Source organism: Ahaetulla prasina, chromosome 4 (assembly GCF_028640845.1).
Source record: "Ahaetulla prasina isolate Xishuangbanna chromosome 4, ASM2864084v1, whole genome shotgun sequence".
In the NCBI taxonomy this organism is placed as follows: domain Eukaryota; kingdom Metazoa; phylum Chordata; class Lepidosauria; order Squamata; family Colubridae; genus Ahaetulla; species Ahaetulla prasina.
The window spans coordinates 141,252,831-141,271,720 of record NC_080542.1 but is presented as its reverse complement, the minus strand read 5'-3'; the positions used below and the strand labels follow the sequence as shown (position 1 = coordinate 141,271,720).

Sequence of the window (18,890 nt, the reverse complement as noted above, 5' to 3'; positions counted from 1 at the left end):
CCCAGAATTCACCAGCCAGCTTTGCTGGCTAGGGTATTCTGGGAGTTGAAGTCCTCCAGGCTTAAAGTTGCCAAGGTTGGGGATCCCTGTTTTAAACATTCTTAAAATTATTCACACAAAAAAGTATGTTTAGTAAAGTCCAGATGCCAGTCACAAGGGTGGAATCAAAGCTCCACCTATTACTATGCACGACACAGAACTTCAATTGTATTGCCATAACACAACTTAGATATTTTTTGGACTACTTTTTATTTATTTATTTTTATTTATTTTATTTGTCAAACACAACAGTATATATAAGTATTAGTACGAAATAACTATACGAATTGGATACAACCAAAGGGAACATTAGGACAGGAACGGTAAGCATGCTGGTGGTCTTATGCACGCCCCTTACAGACCTCTTAGGAATGGGGTGAGATCAATAGTAGATAGTCTTTGGTTAAAGCTTTGGTGATTTTGGGAAGAGACCACAGAGTCAGGTAGTGCATTCCAGGCATTAACAACTCTGTTACTGAAGTCATATTTTCTACAATTCCTGCCAACATGCCTGCCAAAATGACTGTGGTACAACTGTGGACTAGATTCCATAAGATCCAGTTCTTTCTCATCGTCTTTGGGCCAGGCATTCTCTCGCAATTCTACGTATCTCAGAGGATTGTTTTTATGGGAAAAATGCAGCCTTGAGTTTCCGAAAGGAAAATAGGATATACATGTTCAGGGCCTAAAAGACATGCTGCTGTTAGTGAGCCTGGGGACCCAGAGTGATCTTGAGCCTATCAAGTGATTGATTTGATTGTTGACACTGGGGGAGTGGATTTATTGGGGTTTTATTCAGAGGCGGGTTTCAGCAGGTTCTGACCAGTTTTGGAGAAATGGTAGCAGAAATTTTGAGTAGTTTGGAGAACCAGTAGTAAAAATTCTGACTGGCCCCGCCCACATCTATTCTCTGCCTCCCAAGTCCCAGCTGATTGGGAGGAAATCCAATTCTCCTGGAGTGGGATGGGAATGGAGATTTTACAGTATCCTTCTCCTAGAGTGGGATGGGAATGGAGATTTTACAGTATCCTTCCCGTGCCACACCCACCAAGCCGTGCCACACCTATCATGCCACACCCACAGAACCGGTAGTAAAAAAATTTGAAACCCACCACTGGTTTTATTGCTCTAAGCCAGTGGTCTCCAACCTTGGCCACTTTAAGACTTGTGGACTTCAATGCCCAGAATTCCTCAGCCAGTCAAATCTTAAAGTAGCCAAGGTTGGAGACCAATGCTCTAAGCCACCCAGAGTCATAGCGAGTGAATTGGTTTGCCATATAAATTTTCTTAATAAACAAAATGCATCAAACAAATTATATATCATAACTTTCTTATATCCAAGAAAGTTAGAACCCATCTTTAGCTGTGTGGATGACAGGTTGGATTATGGCCCAGCTGCTATGTCTTTTTATTTTTATTTGTTTATATTGTGTATTTTATGTTTTTTTATTTATTGTGGCTTTTTAAAAAAATATGTTGTGTAGTTGGTATTTTTAATTTCTTTTATTGCAAGCCACCTAAAGTCACGTAAAAATCAGATGGGTGGCCATATAAATATAATAAATAAATAAGAAAAAAAGCAGCTTAAAATTTTCCAGATGCTCTTTTTTTAAAAAAATCGGTTTCCATAAAGGATATTATCTCCCCCCAGTTCTTGTTTTTGAATCTAAACTCATCACTGGATCTGTCCAGGAAAACTGAACCAGCGTGATATATAATACGCCAACATCAGCTGAATATAATGGTGGCTTGCAAATGGATAATCTGGTGGATAATCAGATCTGGATCTTTGCAGATCCCCTGAGGAATCTCACGAATGGCAAGTGAAACGGGTGAGCTCAAATTAATACAGGCACACGAGTCCTTGACATATAACCGTGACATATAACACATAACTGTGATGGAGCTTGTACATTAACTTGTATGTCATAATGATGGTAACATGAGTCAGTCCCATGACTGACCTAATTTTATGACCTTTTTTGCTGCGGTCATTAAGCGAGCACTGTAGTCATTAAGCGAAGGAATGGTTCACTAAAGGTGCAATTTTGCCAAAAATAGGAAGTAAGTTTTCACAAAACTATCGTAATATGCGTTCATGTGACTGCGGAGCATTGCAAATGGCGCTCAATGCAATTTTGTTGCTGAGCAACTGAAGTTCGGTCACATGACTGTGGAGGAGACCTAACCATTGGAACTTTGGAACTGAGTTGTAAAGTCCCCTATTTTAAGTCTGTAGAGATTCTCAGCCATCCAGGTCATGGTTGTCCCAAAGGTGCTTTTTTTCTAGATGCAACTGGACTTCCTTGTTTTTTTATTTGAAGGCATTTCGCTTCTCATCCGAGAAGCTTCTTCAGCTCTGAACCTGCAAATTAAACCAACGAGAATTTCTACAGACTTGAAGCTATGCAATTTGGGATGAACACCCTTTGAATGGTGTGTGAGTAGGAATGGATTTCCAGACAAAAAATTGCAGACTGCAGGGACCAGGACGACTATACAGGTGACCCTGAGGACACAGATAAACCTCCAAGTGCTTCCATGACCCTCTAAAAGAATGCAGATGGACCAGCTGTCTGCAAGGAATATCAATCCTTCCATTCCCCACTATCCAGTCAGATCTGAAGAAGCTTCTTGGATGAGAAGCGAAACCTCTTCAAAAGGAAAAACAAGGAAATCCAGTTGCTTCCGGGGTGTGTGTGTGTGGGAAACTCCTTTGGGATCCCCTTTTTTCGGGTTGATTGTAACTTTGAATGTTTGCTAAGCACCCAGTCATAACTCGAGGACTACCTGTACATAGCTGTATCGTGAGATACATGAGCTTTAAATAGCCCCACTAATTGACAACTAGATTGGGGGGAAAAAAAGCTCTAACTATTATGAATATTACATGTGTGCTTCATCTTTGGGTCACACATACTGGCAAAGAAAGCCTCTGTACTGTTTGCTCTCCAGTTGGACAACATTCTCCCCTGGAGTGGTTCAAATACTTCAGCCTGCAGAGTTGCAAAAATTGCAAAACCTTTCTTAATCAGCAAACTTTGGTTCTCTTGCTAAGAGCTGTTTCCTTGTTTTGTGGGGTTCTCCTTTTCGATCTGTGCGTCGTTAGTTTTGTTTTATACTTCGAGAAGTCTTTTACTTTAATGAAATGCAATTTAAAATAAAAGAAATGCAAGACTGTCAGCGAATGCAAGAATGGTTAATTAGGGCACGGCCTTTTTTTCTTTTCTTTTCTGCATTGGTTTTTTTTTCTTGTGCCAGATCACATTGGCTTGTTCTAGTTTGGTTTCTGTTTATCCCAAGATCAGTGCTGGAGAAGAGTAAATTTTGCAGAGTGAAAATAAGGCTCTTTGTGTGGGAGAATGGTTGGAGACTGGTGTTGAATCATGGCAAACATGAGTGTGAATACACAACGCTGCAAAAACGTTCCCTTCGTACTAATTGTTTACTGGACACTCTGCTGCCCAAATTCGCTAGCCAAGGACTGCGGTTGGAAATAAGTCGAAGGGAAAATAAAGAAATTACTTTGAAAGAGGGAATATTCCTCCTTTTGTTTTGAAACTTCAGTACTGTAGAAAGGAGCAGTTATCACTTGTTCCAAGGAAAAGTTAAACACAACCAGAAAACAGGTGTGTGTGCCTGGGGTGTGTATGGAGGGGGGAGGGAGATTCCCAAAGGACATGTAATCTCTCACCATGGATTTTTCAGCATCCTAACAATTTTTTTAAATATTGGATCATGAAAGAAGCATTTACTATAGCACATATACAGGTAAAATTTTATTCTCCTTACAGGTGTACCTCGACTTATACAACAGTACATTTAGTGACCATTCAAAGTTACAACAGCATTGGAAAAAGGGACTTATGACCATTTTTCACATTTCCCATCGCTGCAGTGTCCCCTTGGTCACGTAATCAAAATTCAGCCGCTTGGCAACTGGCTCATATTTATGATAAAGTTGCAGAATCTATCGGTCACGTGATCCCTTTCATGGCCTTCAGACAAGCAAAGTCAATGGGAAAGCCAGATTCACTTAACAACATGTTACTAACTTAACAACTGCAGTTATTCATTTAACAACAGTGGCAAGAAAGGTTGTAAAACAGAGCAAAACTCACTTAACAAAGGTCTTGGGTAGCAACAAAAATTTTGGGCTCAATTATGGCTGTAAGTCGAGGACTACCTATACCAGTGGTAGTCAACCTGGTCCCTACCGCCCACTAGTGGGCGTTCCAGCTTTCATGGTGGGTGGTAGGGGTTTTGTCCGATACTGAAGCACTTTCCTTTTTTTTAATTTAATTGACTTTTTAAAAAAAATTTATACCATTATTTAAAAACAGTTTCATTAGGTTTTCATAAAAATTCCCCGTAACAATTTAAATTTCTGAAAATATACTATTTGTATTGCCCGCGCATAAATTTAGTTCACATTACGTAAGTGAAACTAAATGGCGCAAACAAAAGAGCCTCATCCCAGAATAGCTCACGCATCTCCCCCCACACCACCCAGCTATAACAGACAAGCAGAGCTGGTAGCTTTGGTAGCCGGCACCCCTTCCAAACCCAATCCACGATGTGCAAGAGGCATGTGCAGACGACGATACAAGGTGCATTAGTGTGGAACTGGTGGGCGGTTAGAAAATTTTACTACTAACAGATATACAAAAGTGGGCGGTAGGTATAAAAAGGTTGACTACCCCTGACCTATACTATGCAATGGAGAACTGCAGCTCCCAAGCAGTTCTGCATTGATCTATGCTGAAGCTGGGAATTATTATTTTTTTGTTAAGAGAAGGGAGAAAATTGCAGCTTTCGTTCTCTGTGTGAAAAACAGGCTAGTAAAAGTAGACTAGTGGTACAGTGAGGTATGGAATCAGTTTGGGTAAATCTTTATTTTTCTATTTCCAGTCTGCTGAATTTCCATGCCTATGGAAAAGGCTGAAATGGTTTATCCTGGATGGTCTCCAGGAGCTCCGCTTGGTCCCTTTTTTCATTTAAGCTGGTTTGTTCCAGTACAAACCTTCTGCTTAATGCTATCAAAGGCAATCGATTAATATAAAAGAAACATATTGGGATGCAACTGCTTCAGTTCTGGAACACGGTGATCTTTCCGTTTCATCTTAATGTGAAGTCATTGCAGTTCAATATTTAATATCTTCCTGTAGGGATCTTTGATAAGCCCAGCTCACAGACTGTGAGTGAGAAGGTATATTTAAAATATCTCTGGATTTAAGGAAAGTTAACCATGCAGGTTGAGACATCTCTTCTCAAGTCTCACAGCGTTCAAGCATGCATATGATTATAGCCATTTAGCTCAAAGGAAGAATGCACAAAACCTGCAAATTAAACCAACGAGTAGCAGACAGTTGAAAAAGGAGGCCCCTGGTCCTATTTCACTTCATCTGTTATTTTCAAATGTGCACATAATGTTTCTTTTAAGTCTATGTCTAATACAGATAATAATTGACTTACAGTTCAGAGGTAGGATTCACTTATCTTCCCTACTGGTTTGCAAATGTGAAATGGTATAGGGTTTCATGCCTGAGAAAGAGGTTGGACTGGAAGACCTCCAAGGTCCCTTCCAACTCTGTTATTCTATTATTCTACCTGTATTTGGAAAGATGCTGCCAACAGGTTTGAAAAATTTTGGGGTACACCCCTCCCTCCAATTCAGTCAATGTGCATTTAATCATCTGGATTTATCCATCATTACTAAGGCTGATAAATTTAAACAGAAAGGTCTTCCAAGAACTGCTTAGCAAAGTTTACTTTTTTAAAAAAAAATACTGTTATGTTTTATAATATGCGGATATCCTCCTCTCCCTCCAGGCTGTATAACCTGTTTAATGAAAAAAAGCAGAGCTGTTGGATCCAAGATAAAGAATATCTGTCCTTGACTTACGAAACAATTTTCATGGTTAAGCAAGATAGTCATTGAGTCGCACCTAATTTTACAATCTTTTCTGCCATGATTGTTAAGCAAATCACTGCAGTTGTTAAGTGAATTGCATGATTGTTAAGTGGATCCAGCTTCTCCCATTGACTTTGCTTGTCAGATGTTGGCTGGGAAGGTCACAAACGGCGAACACGTGACCCTGAGACGCTACAACTGTTATAAATATATGCTGGTTGCCAAGTGCCTGAATTTTGATCATATGACCGTGGGAATGCTGTAATGGTCATAAGTGCGAGGACTGGTTGTTAAGTCATTTTTTTCCTCAATGTCCATGTAACTTTGAACGGTTGCTAAATGAATAGTTTTAAGTTAAGGACTACCTGTAGCTTTGGGGCTTCTTGGGAAATGGATGTTCTGAAGTTAAATTAAAGACAGAAGTTTGGGACCTGAAGCAGCTGAATTCCAGCTATTAATATTGCACAATATTTCTCAGTCCTGAAGCAATCCTACAAAGAAAAATCAAGGCTTAGTCCAGAAAAAGTATTTCTACAACACTTCTTCCGAATTCTCCAACGGGTTAGCATATGCCACTTCAGTAGTTCATACAATCCTGCAATAATATTCTTTCTCAGAAACAGGGCCAAAGGTCATGTTTTTGCACAAATAATCACAGCACGATCCCAACTTTAAAAACTGAAATTGGCAACACAAAATTAGGCCTCCCTCGGGCTATTTCCCATGTGCTTTAGATACATATACCCAGACGTTGCAAGTGTACACACAGGAGTAAAGCAGTGAGCACAGACTTGGATTTGCAAAAGAGATGTATCACATGTTTATTAAACAATCCGTATTTTCATTCAGAGCGGCATGCATCTCCAGGGTAATCCCCATGCAATTCAGAATAAAAAACAGAGCAAGGAAAGTTTTCAGAAAGGAATAGGATCAAAATAAATCAAGATGGATAAGGCAGCCTTTTAATGAAGCCTTACCCCCTTTGAGTGTGTGTTGTGACACATATTTTGAAGGGGCAAAGACTTCAGTTTCACAGGGCTCTTGGGGGATCCTTGAGGTGTTGAGCACAACACCTCAAGGACCCCCGATTCCTGTAGGTGGGTACAGATAGTGGCTTGAAGAAGGTACAAAGCAGCACTTATGGAAACATCAATGTAGCCTGGATAGATAGTAAGGGTGAGAAACTCAACTCTAGCCTGTCTTGATTCTCTTTAGTATAACAAGTCGGGGGGAAATTCTCAGGTAGGCTTTCAACTTTCTTTTTTTTTTTAAAAAAAAAGTTTTTATTTTTTTTCCACAACAAAGAAAAAACTCATCAGTTACAATGTGCTGAAGGTGCTTTCAACTTTCTGTTATACCCTTTTGCAACACAGGTAGTCCTCGATTTACAGCATTTAGTGATTGTTAAAAAATTAGGACAACCCTGGAACAAGGGACTTTTTTTAAAAATTTGAATTTATATCCCACCCTTCTCCGAAGACTCAGGGCGGCTTACATTGTGTTAAGCAATAGTTTTCATCCATTTGTATATTATATACAAAGTCAACTTTTTATTGCCCCCAACAATCTGGGTCCTCATTTTACCTACCTTATAAAGGATGGAAGGCTGAGTCAACCTTGGGCCTGGTGGGACTTGAACCTGCAGTAATTGCAAGCAGCTGTGTTAACAACAGACAGACTTAGTCTGCTGAGCCACCAGAGGCCCTTACTTACGACTATTTTTTACACTTATGACATCATCCCCATGATTATGCAATCAAAATTCAGGGGCTTGGCAATTGACTCGTATTTATGACAGTTGCAGTGCCCCAAGGTCATGTGATCCCCCCTTGGGATCTTCTGACAAGGAAAGTCAATGGAGATTCACTTAACAAGTATGTTACTAATAACTGCAGGGATTCACTTAACACCTGTGGCAAGAAAGGTCATAAAATGGGGCAAAATTCACTTAACAAATGATTCTCTTAGCTACAGAAATTTTGGCCTCAATTGTAGTCCTAAGTTGAGGGACTATCTGTAATGTATCTTTAAAGTTTTGGAGGGAAATTTGGGCCATCAGGAAGGCCCCAGCTCCCCAAAATAAAACGGAGTTACAGGCCTTCTTAGGACTTGTCAACTTCTATGCGGTATTCTTAAAGAACAAGGCAACTATAGCCGAACCGCTACACAAATTACTAGCAAAGAACGCTGTTTGGTCCTGGGGGAAGGCAGAAGCTAAGGCATTTGAAGAGGTGAAAAACCTTTTGTCCAGCGATAGCCTCCTTATTCAATACAATGGCACGTTGCCATTAGTACTAGTTTGTGATGCATCTCCCTATGGGGTGGGGGCTGTGCTCAGCCACAGATTGCCAAATGGAACAGAAGCCCCTATAGCATATTATTCCCGAACAATGTCCTCGGCCGAGAGGAACTATAGCCAGCTAGATAGGGAAGCATTGGCTATAGTCTCCGGGGTTAAGAAATTCCACGAATATGTATTCGGACGAGATTTCGAAATAGTCATGGACCATAGACCCCTACTGGGCCTATTGGCGGGCGACAGCCCAACACCCGTTGCACTTTCGCCCAGACTGACCCGATGGACTATCTTCCTAGCGGCATACTCTTACAAATTGCTTCACCGCCCAGGAAAGGACTTAGGGCATGCGGACGCTCTGAGTAGGTGCCCGTTACCAGAGACTATCGAAGACCCAACCCCGGGGACACCCGTCCTGCTAATTGACTCTTTGGACTCTGGCCCAGTCACATCCAAGGAGGTGGCTAGGGCATCTTACAAGGACATTACAATAAGGACTGTAATTGGTTGGGTACAAAGGGGATGGCCCGCTGCGCCGGGCGAGCGTTTCAAAGACTTTGTGAAAAAACGAGCGGAACTATCGGTTCAAGGGGGGTGTCTGTTATGGGGGGATAGGGTGGTGATCCTGGAGAAATTACGAAAAAATGTATTGGAACTTCTGCATGTGGGCCACCCGGGGATCGTGAGAATGAAGGGTTTAGCGAGGAGCTATGTGTGGTGGCCCTTGATGGACAAGGAAATTAGCGACAGGGTAGGGAAATGCCAATCCTGCCAAGAGTCAAGGCCACTACCCCCTACAGCCCCAATTAGAGAGTGGGAGAAACCCCAGGGGCCATGGTCTAGGATTCACATCGATTTTGCCGGCCCATTCCACGGGCAAACCTTTTTAATAGTAGTAGATGCCTACTCAAAATGGCTAGAAATCATCCTCATGAGATCCACGACGGCCGAGGCAGTTATCTCAGTCCTGAGGCACCTATTTGTAACCCATGGGTTGCCCGACACCCTAGTTTCCGACAACGGCCCGTAATTCACGGCAACCCAGTTTGAGGGGTACTTGGCGGAGGAGGGCATCAGACATGTCCTCTCGGCACCTTTCCACCCGGCGACGAACGGACTTGCAGAACGTTTCGTTCGGAGTGCCAAAGAAGCGCTATCGAGGATAAGGCCAGGCGATTGGCAAACAAAAATCGATACCTTTTTAGCAGTCCAACATAGAACCCCCTGTGTGACAACTGGCCGCAGCCCGGCGGAACTATTGATGGGTAGGAAGCTCAGGTGCCCGTTAGACCGACTAAACCCAACCTACACCCCAGATGGGTACAAGGGGGCACACGGTAAAACTAGAGAAATGACAGTGGGTGACCCAGTGTGGGCGCACAACTATGGCGAGGGCCCAACATGGTTAAAAGGGACAATTCTTGGAATAACCGGGCCGAAATCATATCTAGTAGATATGGAGGATGGCCGGGTCTGGAGACGCCACATAGACCAAATAAGAAAACGAATAGCAAGTAAAACAGAAACAAATCAGCCAGGCCCTGACTACCAAATGTTTGAATTCACAGCTGACTCAAACCCGGGGCGAACGGGGGACTTATCTGAGTCCGATGAAGTCCAGCGACACCAACCGGTTCCTCCTGAAGACAGCAGGGACGACTCTGCCAATAATCCAGGGCTGGATGGCCCAGAGGAGGAGCTGGGAGGAACTAACAGTCCCTCCGGCCAGCTCGACTCACTCCCAGAAAATGAATTGCGCAGGTCCGAAAGAGTTAGGAGACGCCCTGTCTACTTGCGTGACTACGTAGAGAAATAAGATGCTAATTTTATGTAAATGTGGGTACAATGCGTTCTGGGAGGGAAGGAGTGTAATGTATCTTTAAAGTTTTGGAGGAAATTTAAGGAACAAACACGTTGCTGATTGGTTGAAGCCTCAGCCAAAACTGTATATAAAGAGGGGTTTTGCCGGATGTCTTTTGCTGGGTTCACTATAAACTGAAGAGCTGTTGTCACTCACTGGTCTCCTGCCTCTTTATTGCCCAAATCTAACACTATCTGTACTTCATTACCATTCTGAAATTTCCAGTAGTTCTTATGGTGTCTGTTTCCTGACCTGGCCAACCTTGAAGGCTCACATTTTGTGATTGCATTCTATTATTTTTTTCCAGAATCATTTGATGTATCTGTTGGCACCTTAGTTATATAGCAAATTGATTACTGCAGTTTTGAAGTTTATGTATTGGCTGTCGCTTTGCTTCCAACAACTATTGCAAAGTAACAAAAAAACAATATTTGCTTCAACAATTATGCCTTTTAATACCTTTTTAGGCAGAAAAAGGTGCTCCCAGACTCCTTTTTTAATCCTTTTTTATGCTGGAAACTAGTCTGTTTACTAGCAGAGTCACCATGATCTCTGTTGACATTACTGCACCTTGCAAACCTAAGAAAAACTGGAGTGGCTTATCCAGAGAGACCACAATGGGAATGAAACAAAGGCTGAGTTCTCACACGGTGGCTATGCTATTGTTTGTCTAACTGTGGTTTACTCAGTAAACCAGAAGAGCAGGAGTTCACACAGCATCCAAAGCCTAAATCAAAGAAACAGTATCAGGGTTTTGAGGAATGTGTAAATCCAGTCAAAATAGATAATGGGAAAGAAATTCAGCTCTGCTCTTCAGATTTTAAGAAAATGCCCAGTTTTTAGTTTTAGAAAATCCCCCAGTAAAAGGAAATATGGTCTCTACAGGTATCCCTCAGTTTAAGACCACAATTTGGATAAAATCTGAATATCTGAAGGATGGAGCTTCAATCATTCCCACCAGTGGGAGGTTTCAAATTCTTTTACTACCGGTTCTGTGGGTGTGGCTTGGTGGGTGTGGAATGGCTTGGTAGGCGTGGCAGGAGAAGGATACTGTAAATTTTCCATTCCCACCCCACTCCAGGGGAAGGTGACTGCAAAATCCCCATTTCCTCCTGATCAGCTGGGACTCAGGAGGTAGAGAATAGACGGAGGTGGACCCAGTCAGAATTTTTACTACCAGTCCCCAGTAAAAACTACTCAAAATTTCCGCTACTGCACTACTCAAAATTTCTGCTGGTTATCCAGAACTGGTCAGAACCTGCTGAAACCCATCTCTGCTTCACACACACACACACACACACACACACCATGCACAAGTTTGTCTTCCAGATCAGAGGCCCACACATGGGGCAACTTAAGAATTCATAGCATTACACGAGAAAAGCTGTGTTAGTCCATGTAAGTCAAAAACATGGAAGCTGGCAACCTCTTTTCCTGAGTATTTAATTAAAAGGCAGTAGCTTTTGTAGCTGTAGTTCCATTCATCAAAACGGATGAAAAGCTGCTATTTTTGCAGGAGGACGCCGCAGGGAGGGTGACATCTTTATGTCTTCTGCGGCAGTGGTCCCCAACCTTTCCAGCTTTGTGGATTGGCCGGGAGATAGGAAATGGCTGTCAGTGAGCAGCAGGTGCGCTTGCTCACATGCGCAGCTCCATTTACGCAAGTAGCAGGCCTACCACTATCTAGACCCGTTCCAGTCCGGCTTCCGGCCCGGATACAGTACTGAGACGGCTTTGGTCGCGTTGGTGGATGATCTCTGGAGGGCCAGGGATAAGGGTTACTCCTCTGCCCTGGTCCTATTAGACCTCTCAGCGGCTTTCGATACCATCAACCATGGTATCCTGCTGCGCCGGTTGGAGGGTTTGGGAGTGGGGGGCACCGTTTATCGGTGGTTCTCCTCCTACCTCTCTGACCGGACGCAGACGGTGTTGCAGAGATCGACCCCGAGGTGCCTCATGTGTGGGGTGCCGCAGGGATCGATTCTCTTGCCCCTCCTGTTCAACATCTATATGAAGCCGCTGGGTGAGATCATCAGTGGTTTTGGGGTGAGGTACCAACTGTACGCTGATTACACGCAGCTGTACTTTTCCACCCCAGGCCACCCCAATGAAGCTATCGAAGTACTGTCCCGGTGTTTGGAAGCCGTACGGGTCTGGATGGGGAGAAACAGGCTCAAGCTTAATCCCTCCAAGACGGAGTGGCTGTGGATGCCGGCACCCCGGTACAGTCAGCTGCAGATGCGGCTGTCTGTTGGGGGCGAGTCATTGGCCCCGATGGAAAGGGTGCACAACTTGGGCGTGCTCCTGGATGGACGGTTCTCCTTTGAAGACCATTTGACGACCGTCTCCAGGAGAGCTTTTTATCAGGTTCGCCTGATCCGCCAGTTGCGTGCCTTCCTGGACCGGGATGCCCTATGCACGGTCACTCATGCTCTCGTTACTTCTCGCTTGGACTATTGCAATACTCTCTACATGGGGCTCCCCTTGAAGAGTACCCAGAGACTCCAGTTAGTCCAGAACGCGGCTGCGCGGGTTATTGAGGGAGCAGTTCGAAGCTCCCATGTAACACCTATCCTGCACTGGCTACCTGTCGTCTTCCGGGTGCGCTTCAAGGTATTGGTTACTACCTTTAAAGCTTAGGATCGGGATACTTACGGGACTGTCTACTGCCGTCCTCTATCTCCCAACGACTGGTGCGTTCTCACAGAGAGGGACTCCTCAGGGTTCTGTCAGCCAAACAATGTCGACTGGCGGCCCCCAGGGGGAGGGCCTTCTCTGTGGGGGCTCCTACCCTGTGGAACGAACTTCCCCCTGGACTTTGACAACTATCTGACCTTAGGACCTTTCGCCGCGAACTTAAAACCTATTTATTCCGCCTTGCTGGACTGGCTTGATTTTTAAAAAAAATTTTTAAAAATTTAATTTGATTTTATGGGTTTGAAATTTCTGTCAATTTTATAGGGCGTTGTTACATTTTAAATTTGGCCATTTGAATAAGTTTTTTAAGGGTTGTTTTTTAGTATTGTATGTATTGTTCCTTTTGTATTTTATTTAGGCTTTTCATCGCCCTGAGTCCTTCGTGAGAAGGGCGGTATACAAATTAAAATATTATTATTGTTGTTGTTGTTGTTGTTGTTATTATTATTATTATTATTACCACTTGAGCAAACGGAGCTACTCACGCACTCATCTACCACTTGTGTGGGCCAGTTTTGAATGGGCCATGGCCTGGGGGTTGGGGGCTCCTGTTCTATTGGATGCCATTCAGTGGTGGGTTGCTACCGGTTCGCGCTGGATCGGGCGAACTGGTAGAGGCGGTGGAAGGAGGCTTTGACCACCCACCTGGTTCACTCGTGTGCGCACGCGCACACGAGTGAACCAGTAGCAACAGGATTTGGAACCCGCCCCTGATGCCACTGATGGGAAGCAAAAACTTTGTTCCTCTTTTTACGCACGCTCAAATGTGGCTTTCATGTCTGGTGTCAACTTTCCTGAGACCTTGCGAATTCCGCTTGGTTAAGACAGGTGGGTTGTATAATAGCAGCGATAATCCTTTCAAGAAACAAAGCTGTCCTGGCCAAAAATGTGACTCTTGCAATGCTCAGCGCTGGTTCTCAAAATAATTATTCACGCCATAAATCACCCCAGGAGTTGAAAGTGTAAATTCACTCCTCCCCGAGCTTCTATTAAGCCAAAACATGTTTTTATACAACAAGCCCGCTTTGTAATTTGTCTTCTTTCTGGACTCAAGTCGTTAAACAACCTCCTTTGTTCCTATCAGCTTATGAACCACAGAATGACAAACTTTTATCACGTAACCCTCGGAAGACTTATTTAGCTTACCTTGCTGGGCCTGACAGCACAAATATTTAGGATTAAGGTGATGGGGAAACACTGAAAATTTAGGGCACAGATCCAGCCTCTTTAGGTGCATCTATTATAGACTCTGTTGTTTGTGATTCTGAACCTTTGATCTGTTTCACAGAAAATGAAATTACACCATGAAATGTTGTTCTGAATGTACAGCAAGGATCTATCATGAATTAAGAGTGAACAACTTAAGAATCAGCCACAATTATAACAAAAGTAGTTCCTTTTCTGGACCTCCAGAATCTCCTATCATCCTTGCAAAGTAAACAAGACAGAAAGACAGGAAACCAGCCTAGAACTAAGGGGAAAAATTTTGACAGCTAACAATTAATCTGAAGCCTCTAGAAGTTGTGGTTGCTGGAGATTTTTAAGAAGAGATTGGACAATCATTTGCCTGAAATGATATTTAGGGTCTCCTGCTTGAGCAGGAGGTTAGACTAGAAGACCTTCAAGGCCCCTTCCAATTCTGTTATTCTGTATTCTGCGGGTGTGGGAAGTACATACAGATGAATATGGATTCCCCATATTTCATGACCGCTTCATCCATCGTGGCCCCCAACTGGCAATGGGTGGCATCTTTCAATCCAAACGAAGCAAAATAGAAAAAACCACAGCAAGCAAAAATAAAAGAGAGAAACAGATACAGATAAACAGAGGAAAACTACAGACGTTCCTTAACATACGACCTAAATGGAGCCTGTCAGTTACAGTTATATGTCATGAGAGTCATAAAATGGGTCAGTCACGCAACCAAACCAATTTTACAATCTTTTTTTGCAGCTGTCATTAAGCAAAACAAGAAGGAATGGAGTGGAGAGAAATGGACTGGAGTGGACTGGAATAGAATAGAATAGAATAGAATAGAATAGAATAGAATAGAATAGAATAGAATAGAATAGAATAGAATTCTTTATTGGCCAAGTGTGATCAGACACTCCAAGTGCATAAGCTCATAGTGTACATATTTTGTTGTTGTTAGTTGCGAAGTCGTGTCCGACCCATCGCGACCCCATGGACAACATTCCTCCAGGCCTTTCTGTCCTCTACCATCCTCCGGAGTCCATTTAAACTCATGCCGACTGCTTCAGTGACTCCATCCAGCCACGTCGTTCTCTGCCGTCCCCTTCTTCTTTTGTCCTCAATCTTTCCCAGCATGAGGCTCTTCTCCAGTGAGTCCTTCCTTCTCATTAGGTGGCCAAAGTATTTCAGTTTCATCTTCAGGATCTGGCCTTCTAAAGAGCAGTCAGGGTTGATCTCCTCTAGGACTGACTTATTTGTTCGCCTTGCAGTCCAAGGGACTCGCAGGAGTCTTCTCCAGCACCAGAGTTCAAAGGCCTCAATTCTTTGGCACTCAGCCTTTCTTATATATATATATATATAGTGTACATATAAACACAACTAATAGGCCATAGGTCATAATCATAGTTACAATCATTAATCAAGGAGAGATCCAACCTAGAACTAAAGACAAATTTCATCTCGGTGAAAACAAATAATCAGTGGAACAACTTGCCTCCAGAAGTTGTGGGTGCTCCAACATTGGAGGTTTTTAAGAGATTCGACAACCATTTGTCTGAAACAGTATAGGGTTTCCTGCCTGAGCAGGGGTTTGGACTGGAAGATCTCCAAGGTCCTTCCAACATGGTTATTCTGTTATTAAAAACAGCAGTTGTAAAATGAATGCCGTGATCATTAAACAAATGCTTCAGTTGTTAAGCAAACCCATTGTTCACTATAGCATGGTTTTGCTGAAAGTCAGAAGTAATTTCCAGCTTATGCCAAAACTGACATGAAACATGTAAACATGTAAATGCGGCTGTATTGCCAAGCACCCAAAGTGTGGTCACATAACCAGGTTGCAACTCCCCCTTTTCCAGGTAAGTCGAATCTTTGGGCTCTAGCTAAGTGATCGTTGATACATTTAAAACCATCTATATCTGGTTTGGAATACTGATGTAGGCTTTTACATCGAATATCTGTTGGGCGGTGTTGAGCTTTGGGGCTTAGTGAACATGGTCTAAAGAACAGATTTTGAATATTTTACCCATTGGTTGTTTTGATGGTGCCGTTTGAAACCAATGACACCAAAATGACCAAACCGAATCAGACACAAAGAACCAATCATAGACCAGCTGGAAACCAGCTCAACTAAGAGCCAATCAGAAGTCAGGGCACTAGCCTATAAACACAGGAGTCTGCCCTGTCCTTGCTCCTCAACTGCTTATGGTCTGTCTAAGACTGTGATGGCAAACCTATGGCACGTGTGCCACAGGTGTCACATGTAGCCATATCAGTGGGCACATAAGCTCAGCTCTGGCACGCATGCGCGCACTGGCCAACTGATTTTTGAGCCTTCTGGGCCCACCAGAAATAGGGAAACAGGCTGTTTCCTGCCTCCAGAGGGTCTCAGGGGGTGGTGGGGAAGGTCCGTTTTTTGGTCTCCCCAGGCTCCAGAGCCTTTCTAGGAACCCCCGGAGGCTGAAAACAGCCTGTTTGCCAACTTCCGGTGTGACCAGAAGGTGGCAAACGGGCCATTTTCAGCCTCCAGAGGGCCTCCGGGGGTGGGTGGGGAAGGCCGTTTTCACCCTCCCCAGACTCCTAGAAAGGCTCTGGAGCCTGGGAAAGAGAGAAAAATGGGCCCACCAGGCCATCATGTGCCAGGAGTGAGAGGAGCGTGGGGGGGGGTTTGCCTGTTCATGCATGGAGGTAGGGCGCATAAAATTATGGGTGTGGGCATGTACGCTCCCGCTCTGTGCTCCCCCCTGGCACACGATGGCAAAAATGTTAGCCATCACTGGCCTAAGAGACCAGTTTCCCTTTAAAGCTGCCAGCCATAGTTGCCTGTGAAACATCAGGAAATCTAGACCAGTGGTCACCAACTGCGGTCCGTGAGAAAATTTTGGTTGTCCCCAGAAAAGTTATTTGCATTTTTTATATTGCACTAAATCAGGGGTCCTCACACTATGGCCCCTGGACTGGATACATGCAATGAACGCTTGTGTTGCTGCAGAGAGTCTCCCCCTTCGGGGTCTTTTTGTGTAGGTTGGGGTCTGCTTCAGCCTCCTGGTGTGGGGCTTTGGGCGAAGGCTGGAGGGAAGTGCTGCTGGTGGCGAAGAGCCGGAGGGCCTTGCTCTAGTGGGACTGCATCATGGCCTGGAACTGGTTGACCATCTCAGCCCGCTGAGCTACCAGGCACCGGTACGGTACCTGGCCTTGCACTCCCGCAGGTCTTCCCTTTGCTTGGAAAGCCTATACTCCTAGTCCTCAGTGAGGTGCTTCTGCGGAGCCTCCTTCTCGGTCAGATCCAATTTGAACTGAGCTGTTTTGCCAACTCTTTCTCATGGTGGCTACTTAGCTCCAACAACTGCTTCCTGTTGGGGCCCTAAGGAGCTGAGGCAGGCAGGGGAGAAGTGGGTCGGAGAGGAGGGGTGAGTAGAGGCCAGTGAGGTGCCCCTTGATGTGAGTGACATCAAGTTGGTTATGGCCACCCAGTCACATGACTACCTAGCCACACCCACCCAGCCGGTCATTAAGCAGATCATATTAGTGGTCCACGGGATTTAAAAATATGAATTTAGTGGTCCCTGAGGTCCGAAAGGTTGGGGACCCCTGATCTAGACCATGATCACTAAACCTTGAAGCCCAACATTGTCCATTGACCTTGTTCCTTAGATGTCTTGCATTTGACTTAATGCAATTCTTCTTGTGTTTGAATTGTTAAATCGTCCGAAGCCATTTTATGAAAATACTATGATAATCAAACCACAGTGATCACTCTAGAAAACAGATGCAAACCTCTTTCCAAGTTTTCTGTCTCTTACACAGGCAAAAAAATGAGACACTCCTGTGTGTTCAGTTGCTTTTAATGATGGATAAACATAAGAAGTGGTCAGGATCTCAGTACTGCAAAGCACTTTACATTCTTCTTCAGTACTTCAAATGAACACTTACTCAAATTTAAATAACAGAGTGCAGTTCACCAGCTGCTCATTAAGCCATTTTAATTAGCACGCTAACCCAGAAAGGCTTCTAAAACAGAGATGACCAAATTAAATGTTTAATTCATACAATTTGAGGAACACACTCGAAGTACACATTCCAATGAATCCCCTTTCTCGGGTTCAATGGTGAGTTGCCCCTGGTTCGGACCAGTTCTATAGAACCGGTAGTAAGGTGGGAGGCTCCGCCCATTGACCCAAATGTCATCGAAACTCTTCTGCGCATGCGCGGGCACAATGCTAACTGGTAGTAAAGATAAGTAGAACCTACCCCTGCTCAGGTTGGTTGTAATTTCGAAAGGTCGCTAAGCCACCTGTCATAAATTGAGGATTTCCTATAGAGGTCTCTACAATTGTGCATGGATAGATATTGTGGAGAGGGGATTTCTTATCTCCCATCATGAGAGAATGAAACTAAAGTAAAAGAAATTAAAAGCAATGGAAGACAGAATGGTTCTTTTTTAACATGGTTTTTAGTTAAACTATGGAACTTTCTGCTGCAGGAGAGTCCAAAAAATCAAGATGGTGGCTCTGCAGTACAACTGAAGCCCCTCCTCATTTTTATAAACTACTAATAGTGGTATTGGTCCCTAATCTGGGTGCTTTTAAAAGGCTACCTGACAGGTCCTGCTTGTGTTCTGCCCTGAGACCTTGAAACCTCTTTAAAAGTAGCAGAATAAAGTTCTAGAAAAAACAGATCAAGGGCCGTAAAAGGCAGGCTGGCTTTAAATGATGCTCAGACTCCATAATCAAAAATGTGGAAAACTGCCTCTCCAATAATTTTATTGAAGATTACATTATATAGATAAAAATTAATACATGTTTTCTGAAGTTTTTGCGGGTGTTTGTATGTAGGTCTTTGGTTATTCGGGTTTTCTCCCACGTAAAATTGGAAGTGTCTTGGCGACGTTT

General features: G+C 43.7%; 2 protein-coding genes across 4 annotated transcripts in view; one reads left to right on the top strand and one right to left on the bottom strand.

The window, feature by feature from the left end:
• Nucleotides 1–10,083, top strand: part of LOC131198743 (uncharacterized protein K02A2.6-like) — a 78,912-nt gene extending 68,829 nt beyond the window's left edge. The window contains exon 2 of the mRNA XM_058183752.1: nt 7,466–10,083. Coding sequence (XP_058039735.1) covers nt 8,344–9,279 — 936 coding nt within the window. The 5' untranslated portion in view covers nt 7,466–8,343 and the 3' untranslated portion in view covers nt 9,280–10,083. The remainder of the gene's footprint in view (nt 1–7,465) is intronic.
• Nucleotides 1–18,890, bottom strand: part of PRKAG2 (protein kinase AMP-activated non-catalytic subunit gamma 2) — a 285,727-nt gene that overhangs the window by 241,373 nt on the left and 25,464 nt on the right. The gene's annotated exons all lie outside the window — the stretch shown is intronic.